The 11104-nt window shown below is 35.6% G+C and overlaps 1 protein-coding gene across 3 annotated transcripts in view; it reads left to right on the forward strand.

Moving 5' to 3' along the window:
• The window catches only part of CDKL5 (cyclin dependent kinase like 5), a 98551-nt gene extending 91933 nt beyond the window's left edge, over positions 1–6618 (forward strand). For all 3 annotated transcript variants that reach the window (XM_020789150.3, XM_020789151.3, XM_020789152.3), the window contains 2 exons: positions 39–158; positions 2320–6618. In XM_020789150.3, the coding sequence (XP_020644809.1) occupies positions 39–158; positions 2320–2709 (510 nt within the window). In that variant the 3' untranslated portion in view covers positions 2710–6618. The remainder of the gene's footprint in view (positions 1–38; positions 159–2319) is intronic.
• Positions 6619–11104: the final 4486 nt, after the last annotated feature.

An 11104-nucleotide genomic window follows, 5' to 3' on the forward strand; every position in this document is an offset into this window, starting at 1 on the left:
GGTAATTTATCAGCATCCAGTATTTTTCTGTGTTACAGATGCCTGGAGCTGACAGTCAGGATCTTTTGGCGTTACAGAAAGCTATTCATTCATCTAATCATCCAGCCAGCAGGCAGAAGGATTGGCATTCTGATAAGATGACAGAAATGCAAAGTCATGTGAGTTAAGTTATTGCTTCTTTTCATGTATTTTGTAGTGCATAGTAGATAAGGCTACCAAATTGCAACCCTGGGTACACATATAACTTTACTTCTATTGCTAAATTAGGAGTTGTAGAAGCCAGCCACTTTTCCTTCCCACTTTCTCCTGGTTCTTTAGTTCTCCCATCCTCACTCTTTCTGTAACAAGTAAAACATTAAGTGGGAAAGCAGCAGGGTGTGGAATGATAAAAGGACAAAGGAGAAACTGATGGGAGGAGACACAGTGCTTTCTCTTCCCGCTGCAAAATTTGCTCACAATGGATAGGAAGGCCAGACTGGCAACCCAGATAACTAATTTTCCTTTAAAAGCCATTATTGCAACTAGTAAGAATGAGGCAGCATGCAAACACTGTTGTCGTTATGTAGAAAATTAAGAGTGTTTGTCTAGTGTTCCTGTTGGATGAAGATGTCAGGCAGCCGATGAGGCAGAGTGAAATGAAGGATTGGGAAATAGTCCATGCTTCCCTGTGCAAGATATCAGCAGGTTTACTTCCACTCTGCTGTGACTTGCCTTTCTAGGTTTTTCCTAACAAATTTTTTTAAACTGTCTCCCAACCTGTACTTTGCTAAACCACACTGACAGATTTAAAGGGGAACAGTGATTCTCAAGCTGTCTGATGCCTTCCTTAAGCTGGATATAACTTTTAAGATGCAATATTTGAATTATGTTTCTTTTACTGGATGTTTGCTTTGAGGTTATAGAGGAATATAGAGTCATTCTTCAGCATTACCTTCTTAAATATAGATGAATTATTTGTGATGTTCTGAACTGCTGATAAACCATTAGATACAATTGTGTCTTTTGCTCAGATGTTCCCCACTGTCCAAAACTATTTTATTTATTAGATTTCTATTATTTAAAAATAATTATTATTATTTATTAGATCTATTTATTAGATTTCTAGAAAAGACTAGGAGGAGCTTTCATTTCGTATGTGGGATGAAGCACCTCTGTCGTGTTGCATGCTCTGTCAGTCAAAAATTATAATTTGTCTCTGAGAAACTCTCCATTCAAGATGGATGGCTGTTTGGGAATCTTGTTACAGAAATGCAGCACTGACTCTTGAAATTTTTAAACTTCAAAAGCTGTATTTGAATTATTTATGAATATATCCAAATAACTAGTGAAATTAGTTTTTGTGTGTTTGTGTGTGTGTTTTAAAACAGAATTAGATAGCAATGTATAAGATTGGTTGTCTTGCTATAAATAATTAGAAATCTAATACTGTACAGTTCAAGAAATTATCAAATCTGTATGATAGAGTGAAAAAAAACTGGTATTCTCTCTGAGTGTTTGTATATCAGCATTTGAATGCTTTTATGGAAATCATAGAATTTTCTGTGAAGAAATGACAGAGTTGATAGTGTGCCAAGGGGCACCAACAAGTCACCAAGCAAAGAGACAATATTTGGTAGGAGAACAGTTATACAGTATTACACCAAGTTTGTTGCAAGATATATACATACAGCTTTGTCCTCATTCAGTCCAATGGTCATACACATTAATATCAAACAGAGTTCAGTCCATAAATCAGTTCTGTAGTCCGTGTCCTTGTAAATCAATCCAACAGCACTTCTTCTTCTTCTTCTTCTCCTCCTCCCCAATCCACAACACCACCACCTTGTGTGTGCTGAGGCTGCTGGCTTTATTCCAGGTTCACCCAATCCTTGACTTCTCTCACAGCTGATACAAGTCTTACTCCATACATCTTGTATCTCCACAGCTGTTTAAATCATTATTTTTACATTCTTTCTTTACATAGATCCTTACAAATACTTACATCATTTCAGGCTCTTTACAACTGATTTTACAAAACTGAATTAACAATTCCCATCATGTTTCTATCAAACCTTTCAAGAAAGAATCTTCCATTTTTCTGGCAGTTATTTAAGCATTAAATAACTTCTGCATGTCAGATCCTGCAGTGTGATAAATACTTATTTGGATGGGTGGTTTTTGTTTTTTTTGAGAAGTGATTGTTTTAAAATACACATTGTTCAACAATTGTCAGTATGGGTGGGGGTCATAGGAAAGTGAAATACAAGTGAATAAGATGATGAGAGCAAAAAGGGAGAACTGTGAATTGATGTACTATGCTTTTTCACCTTTATTTTTCAGAGCCAGCCTTTAAAATCCCTCCGCAAACTGTTGCACCTTTCCTCCTCATCAAATCACTCAATTCCTTCTGAACCCCGATTCCAACCCTTACCAAGCCAGCCAGCTAAATCTTCTTTTTCTGAAGTTCGAATACACCCTATCAGTCAAACTTCCACTACTAGCAGCAGCAACATGCGGCAAGAGTCCCAGTCAAAAGGGAGAACGTCACTCCAGATCCCAGGCCAGATGGAACCAAGTTGGCATGTTTCCCCAGTGAATAGGAGTGCCAGTGATGGGACTTCATACTCTGAGCAGATGCCTTCTAAGAGTGGGCAAAATGGGCATACTTACAGCCGAACAAACCGGTCTCGAATGCCAAACCTGAACGATTTGAAAGAGACTGCTTTGTAATAATGCTATTGCAGGGGTTGCCTAGGGGTTCTAGTGGTGCTGGTGATCGTGGTAGTGACAGAATTCTCCACTTTATAAAAGGTGTGCAATATGGAATATATGGGGTAATGTTCATACCACGTCAATAGGGGTCTTTCAGTTAGATAAACTTTTATTAATTGCCATTCATCTAATCTCATGACAGAAGAATGTGCACTTCAGGGAGAACGAACTCTGTGCCCTTTTCTCTCATTTTACATTCCAGCTTAGTGCACCTCTGTCTCAAAGCTGTATAGGCACTTTGCAGAGTTCAAAGAAATGTCTTTAGATCTGTGCCCTTACAAAAACTTTTGCTGCCTAGATTTTAAAAAAGGGAAAAAAATTCAGTAGGGTTTATGTGATACACCTGTATCCTTAATAAGGGTTTAAAGTTCAGTTGTATGTCTTTATTTGTTTTTTAAACTTCCATATTTGATAGGATTTGTAATCTTTATTTAAGATCTAATATCGTATTGTTATAATCATATCCTATGTTACAACGTAAAAGTTACTTTGAGCTGTTTGAAACATTGTGATGCAGTGCAACAGCTACAGTAGTTTCTATAAAAACTAACTAACCTATATTGCATCAGGAGTATTTTATTATATGCATAAATATATATATATGTATGAATATAAATATAAATGGTAAATAATTGTCTTTTTAAAAATATACTCATTTAAAAGAAAAGTATTGTTATGACACTATCTGCCATATTTTTATACATTTGTGATATAAGTGCAGTATTATACTTCTAATAAAAGGGAATTGAATGTGGATTGAAATATGACTGTAAAATATGAATTTTCCTCTTCTAGAACACTGACACAGAGTTGTATCCAATGATGTCTGTCTACTAATAGAAGGTTCTTGGATACAGTGGAGGCTTCCTTGGTAGAATGAGAAGAGAGGCTATTTTTGCTGATGCACATCACCCTTCCCCATAGTTCCCTCCTATGCTGTAGTCTAGATGTTGTGAATCACCATGGGAGATGGCATAAGAGGGATGGAAGGACGAAGGACAAATAGGTGAAAATTATCTTTCTCTGGTTCCATTGATTGAAACTTATTCTGCAGGGAAGAACCTTCTCTTAGTTGAAGGACACCACTGAATTCACCCTATTGGTAAAAAACAAATTGCTACTGTGATTCTGAGACTTCATTATAGTTCTTTTTCTGGAGGTAATAGTCTTATAAAAGTGGTATCTTTTCCCCTAAGTGTGTGCTTTACCTTTCCCCATTGCTGATGAGAGATGAGCATCTGCATTAAGATGGCAGAATTCCAGTACTGCTTACAATCTTCCATCCGGGAGAACTAGCCCATGATAAGAAATTGAAGCAGCTGATCTTTCATTCAATATATGGGGTGAAGACCAAAGAGTCACAGCACAAATTGCAGGTGGCAACCCAAAGTTGGCATTACACAACACTATAAATCATGGTATAGGGTTTATATATTGCCTATATATTGTATATTCTTAGCACTTTGTTTGAAAATGTACTAACCAGAAAGCAAAATGCTATTTAAATAGCTGTGACACTTCCATTTTGTTTCTAGGATTTAGTTTTAAAAGTTATAACATGGATATTTCAGTATGGAAAGAAACCGTTTTCTGCTGAAACTTAATTCCCCTACCCCCAATATCACTTATAAGAATATTTCTGTAGACGTTTAAACTTAACTCATTTCAGAGTGCTGGATGTTTTATAATTTCCTATAGAACATTATTAAAATAACTTTTAAAGTGAACTTAAAATATACTGTATGTAAAGTCTAAAATTCCATTTGCTTACAATTAAAATAACTCAGGAAAAAGACAATTGGACAAATGTCATAACTCCATTATGGAGCTGGTATACATGGAAAAAAGCAAGAAAAGAATAAGAACAGAAGTGTCAGAACAATACGTTTTAATTCATCAAGCTTGCACAGCACAACAGTATAATTTAGTCAACTTGTTTTTTCCTTTGCGGTATCTTGTTTTTATCTTCCAAAAAATTAACATGGAGAGCTAGTGATGTTTAACTGTTTAGTAGTACAGATAAATAGAAAGAATGTAGTCTTACTTTAACAATATGGTAAAGTTATGATACAAAGAATATTTAAAAAGCACTATCAGACTTCTTAGTAGGAAGACAGTATTCCTTCCAAAACAGTACCTGAAAACTTCAGTTGCAAGAACTGTGTATCTGTTTTCCTGTTTTGGATATAGATGTTCAATATGTAAAATAATGAATAGATAATTTTATCTACGGAAACATGGTGGGGGATATGGCGGAGTTTGTTTTGTAACTGGATATCTGTTCTATTCATAGCATGTCTTTTGTGATATTCAGATGACATTCCTTCAGTAATACACTCCTAATGTTTCTGTATCCAACGATTTTTTAAAAAAAATGATTTGAAACGGGAGGTCTGAGCAGTATCATGTGAATTTCAAAAGTTGTAGCTTTTTGTTTTAGATTTCATTCACTGAGTAGTACTTCCCTTGCTGGACATTTTCCTAGTTTATTTATAAGACTGCTTGCAGCTCTTTTCATTTATGGAAACCTTCAACTGAAAACATTTGGCATCAGATTAAATATGTTCCTGTTGTTCTGTCCTCTCAAGTTGCTTCTGACTTAATGGCAACACTATGAACTAATGACTCCAAATGGTCCTGTAATTAACAATGTTGCCCTGTTTTTGCAAGCTAAAATCCCTGGCTTCCTTTATTGGGACAGTATCTCATTTTAAGCCATCCTCTTTTCCTGCTGCTTTCAACTTTTCCAAGCATTATCATCTTTTCCAAAGAGTCTTGTCTTCTCATAACATGTCCAACGTATGATGACTATCATTAAGTTATTTTAGTTTTCAGTGAGATTTCAGGATTGATTTGCTCTAGAATCCATTTAAGTATGTAAGGGAAATTGCTAATTGGTCTTCTGTATGTTTAAAATTAGTATTACCATTTTAAATATAAATTCCAAAATATCTGAAGTCTATTTTTTCAGTGGTCCAGGAAGGAAAAAAACTTATTTTTAGTAGGCTTTTTTCTTACTTCAAAGGCCTTGAACTCAGTTTGGTTTTCATATCCAGCTAGTGTTATGTTAGTCATGTAAATATGCTAAGAAGTAAAAAAAATCTTATTAGGCTAATGGAGATTTGCTAGCTTCCTAAGAAGAGCAAAGCCTATTACGCATTAACCTATTATTCAAGTGTGAGCTTTTCTCTTCACTGTGATTAGAAGAGTAATTTACTGTACTTACTAAAGCTTTACCAAGGATAGAGCAACTGAGCTTAGTTAATGGGTTTCTTTTTTTTTTTTGCTTAATTTTATTTTTGCTTTCTGATGGCACTATTAGTATAAAAGATTTTGTTAGAGTGATATATACTGCCAAAAGTAGGATATATTCATTGATATCCCATACTGAGTTGCAACTAGAGTAGGCCCATTGAATTAATAGAATTTACAGGTGTTTTCCAAATTTCCACTGATTCAGTGAACCTACTCTAGTTGCAACTTCCAGATTTCAGTAATTGTCTTTTAGGAATTTAAGGAATATTCTTAATGTTGGAAAAGAAACTAACCTTGATGTGTTTCCCATTTTTCTATGAAATAAATGTTTAAAAATTGTTTTTTCATAAGTGGATAATTTTGCAAAAGTTATACTGTACATCGGTTTCTGAATCCTGTAAGTGTCTTGCTTAAAATTTGATATGTTTTCTATTGCCAATTTTTTTAATGAGAAGATATCCACTCTCTCTTCACATAATCTTTTGAAGCTATAGGTATACTAGAAGAGATACATAAATGTAACTGAATAGAAGATTATTGTTTTTGGCTTATTTGGCTTTTGTACAGAAGTCATATGATTTCAGAATGTTCTCTCTCCCTTCTTTCTCCCATTTTTCTGCACCCACTGCCCCCTCTAGAGTACAAGTAATCCATAGTGGCAGTTCAAATATCCAGTTGCCTTAAGTGTTTTCTGTTTTTATTTTTTATACTAGATGGGGATTCAAGTAAAACCGAAGACATTGCTGTGATTCCTCCCCTACCCCTAGCACCTTGAAATGACCATCAAAGACAGGGTGGGGACCAGTAATAAGAACATATTTAAGCTTCTACTGTACTTTTAAGTAGCAGTTTAATCTGTGATTGTGAGTGAACATAGTAGAGAAAATGTGCTTCTTGCAATCCTTAACTTTGAGCATCAACTGTCACATCTTAATGCTGTTGTGAGACAGAATGATGAATTCAGTCAGACTTTTGCAAAAATATTCTTAACTGAAAATGCAAATGCATAGTCTGCCTTTCTGGCATAACCATAATGCTGAGGTTTTTGGTTTTTGTTTTGTTTTGTTTTTGATGTTAATGAACGTCTCCCCAAGAACTGTACTTTAGTTCTTTGTGTCACACTTCCCTACTACAGTTAACTGTGATAGGCCTAGATTATGTCGTAGGGAAATGTTGTTAGAAGAATCTTTAAAACGAAAACACCTTTTTGATCATCTTCTTAAAACAATTAAAAATATATTAGCTAAACCAGATTATTTTACAAAAACAAGTCTTTCCTGGTCTAAATTCATTCTCCTCTATCTCTTATCATAATGGTGGCTGGCACATGCACTAGAACTTGTAGCAAATTAGGAAGAAAGCCATTTAAAAAATCTTTGATATAATCTAGTGATGGTCAAGAACTTTTAATACAACATAGTTGCCTCCAGGACAAGTTAACATTATATTGGTTCCTTATTTTCTGCTGCATTGTTTTCATTCAGCTGACTTCACAACAGTGCAAAAATCTCTCCCTAGGATGTGAGTGTGCGCACTTAGCAAAATCTTAAAATTATAGAATGAACATTCATATAAACAATAAAAATGGTAATATCAATGAAATTCATTTGCATAGTGTATTTTATCCTGGAGCCTGATAGATCTGAAGTATAATTTCACCAATCCAAGTGCATCAGTTTTTCAAACTAGTCTTGTGAAAGTACTATCAAATCTGGCATGTTCAATGATACGTACCACAGTAGGGTCTGCTAGCAATCGGTCTTGTTGGATTTGCTCCTTCTATTCCATGTTGCAATCTCCATTTGAGATGGAAAGCAGCAAATATTACTGGATACTGGTTTTTGGCTTCAGGTGCCAAGCAGACAAGCAGCACAAGAAAGAGGAGGAACAATGACAGCGTTTGGGGAAGATAGACTCAGTTAGTGAGAAGACAGACTTGGTGAAATTCTTTTTTATAAATGTAGTTGTGTTAATCCATTTCAATATAACAAAAACAACAAGCATTGGGCCACCTTTAAATCTAGCAGATATATTTCAGAGTGAATCCCACTGCGGGTGTCTTGCCCAAAAACTTTCAGAAGCCAGAAGCTGTGAGTTCTATATTGTTATTTCTGATAAATGTAAATAATTTCCATGCAACCAGATAAAGGTGACAGGGATCTTTCAACTAGAAGTTGCAATACAGTATAATTGGCTTTTCAAAAGTGAGATGATCAGTACAAAAAGTGTCAATAAGGTGCTGTACACCCTTATTCGTGATAGAGAACTGCTTAGCTCCCATTTCCCAATATTGGCATGTGATGTTTGCTATGTTCTTTGTAGTCTGTGTGACTTGTGCGCATGGCTTTGTCTGTGCCTGGGCAGAACACTTCAGAAACTCTCGGAGTTCAGTGTAGGCATTTTGGCAGGAGCACCACCCCCACTGTGAGCCTGGTTGCAGTAAGAACAGTAGGTCTATGTTTTAGATTTTAAATAGTGCTTCCAGTGGTAAACCTTACACTGTTCTAAGCTTGGTCCTTACACTGCTTAAGGGTCTTCCTTTCTTTGCTTTACATTTATTTTCATATTGTGTTGCCTTGTATATTGTTCCAAGGAAAATAATCAGGGAGATAACCATAATCATGCTCTGATAACCACTGTTAAACTTGGTCAGGATGTTCACTTGCTCACTTATTTGCCAGTTTATCTAGGACACAAATTTTACCTCTACTGCATTAAAAGGTGTTAATCACTTTTCTGCATTAAAATTTAATTCATAGGATGTGATGCAGCCAAATGGAATGTCTTCTGTGTTTGGGTATGGCCCCTCAGTTTTTTTCTTTCCTATAGACCAGTGGTTCCCAAACTAGAGTCCCCATATGTTCTTGGATTAAAACTAGAAATCCTGGCTAGCACAGCTAGTCGTGAAGGATTCTTGGAGTTTTAGTCCAAGAACATCTGAGGACCCAACGTTGAGGACCAGTATTATACTATAGAAGAACTAATTAAATATAAGTTAGGATTGGAAATTTGTGGAGCATTAATGGATAAACAGGATAATCTAACAACATTTGTGTTGTTTATTAAGATCAGTGTTTTAGCAGAGAAAACTGAGTAATCTTCCACCTTCCCCATTTTTTTTTAAACTTCAGTGTTATTTTAGAAGAATCATGGTAAACAACATGACAAATTTAGCAGTAGTACATCTTTATGTATTAATTTTGATTCTTTGGGGAATTAAAAGTGCCAAACAGAAATCTTCAGGATGAAGGAGAAGTAGCTTTGGTTGGTCATTTGCACGCTTGGAAATCCTGGATTCTGGGACTGTCAAATGATTGAAAATGGCTTATTGATTAAAATGGGAGATAATACTTTTTGGAGACCATATAGCTTTATGAGAGAAAGGGTAAACCAAAAGTAACTAATTATGAAGGCAGTTTTGCAGGCTTTTGAAATATTAAGTGGGGGAAATTAATCCATGTTCTTTGTCCCCTTTTCAGAAAATCTCAGGTGCACAAACTTAAATTGATCCTGCTTTTGTTGCTGAAAGAGATGTTATGTAAGTCTTTGAATTAAGACTGACTTTGCAGATATGTTGGTTATTTGAAGAATATTTCGTTTCATCTTGATACACCATTTGTAAAGTGTTTATCAGACTCTGTATTGCCTTGTAGTTCCACCATTCTGATTGTTTTCAGGCATGTATTCCATTCTTAACTCCTGTATGATTTTTATTGTTTATGTAAATAGTGTGAGAAAGACATTTGGGGTGGGGAAACACATTCTCCTGTGTTTAACCTTTATTTATCAGCATGGGAATTACTCATTTTTACTGAGCACAATGTATTTTTGAATGGGCCTTCCAAAATATGTCTTTAATAAAAATGCAGGTTTTGCACTAGAAGAATTGAGAGTGTCATCCCTGCAGTCCTCAAGCCTACTACATGCATCCATATTTTCTTTCAACCTTGCTTTGTTTATTTGTCTGCTCTTAGCTTTTTGGAATTGAGCCACTGAACTTCAAGTACGTGGTTGCTAACAAATTGCAAACATTGGAATCACCACAGTCAATTAAGTCACTTCTGAGTTCAAATATCCATTTATCCCATGGATAGTGGCTTGCCTCTAGAAATTGCTGACTTGATGTGCCATTTTCCCCTTTGCATCCTTGTCCACATGACTACTGAGCAGGAGAGGCCATTAAGAGAATCCCTCCTGAAACCAATTCCTGCTCTTCCAGGACAACCAATAGGGATTGTAACAATAAGGATAACATAATTATGCAATATTTGTTTTATTGTGGTCTTAACTATTCTCCAGTCAGAGTGAAGAGAACAAATAGTACATAGATAGATTTTGGCATCTAAGAAATTGTGTCCTTTTAATTTTGAGCATCCACTTCATCTTCTTTCATGGCAAGGCAAAGCGTCAGTTAATCAAGTCAAAATAGCCCTATATGCTTATGGTCAATGTTCCTGCAGATGTGCAGGTGGTGGTCATATGCTGCTTTAATGCTATCTTACCATCAACATCCCTGTCATGTGCAGAACATCATGAAAAGAATGTACAATTGTAAGTCCATAAGCACTCTTTTTAAAATAACCCTACTTCATGTGTGGAGCAGGGGAATGTATCAGGTGCAAGCAATCATGTATGGTCCTCTTCTCCATCGACCTGTGGTACATAGGAGGAACACACCAAATAAGTTTTACTTCGTGTGGTGTTCTGTACAAACCTCAAGGTTTCTTACTCAATTAACATTTTCCTCTTGTAACCATAGGGTTCACAGTTTCTGCTTAGTAATTTCAGAACTTTTGTACAGTTTGTACCCATAATTTTTTTTCTTAATTATTTTTTCCTTCCCCTAGCCCAGTGAAAGGCTGTGTCATATCACTGTTATTGCTACCTCTCTTACTATTGGGTTGGAAAAGGTGTACATTTGGGATTGGAAATTGTTGACTGCACTCACTGCTTCTTGTATGCCAGACATTTGTATAATGTGCTATTAGCTAATGTGGACCAGCCAATTTGTTGACAGTATCATGATATATATTTTATTCTAAGCTAATGTGTATCTTGGTAATTTGCCATCCCAATCAATTCACTGCTTCATGGTCAA

This window comes from Pogona vitticeps, chromosome 3 (assembly GCF_051106095.1).
Source record: "Pogona vitticeps strain Pit_001003342236 chromosome 3, PviZW2.1, whole genome shotgun sequence".
Lineage (NCBI taxonomy): Eukaryota > Metazoa > Chordata > Lepidosauria > Squamata > Agamidae > Pogona > Pogona vitticeps.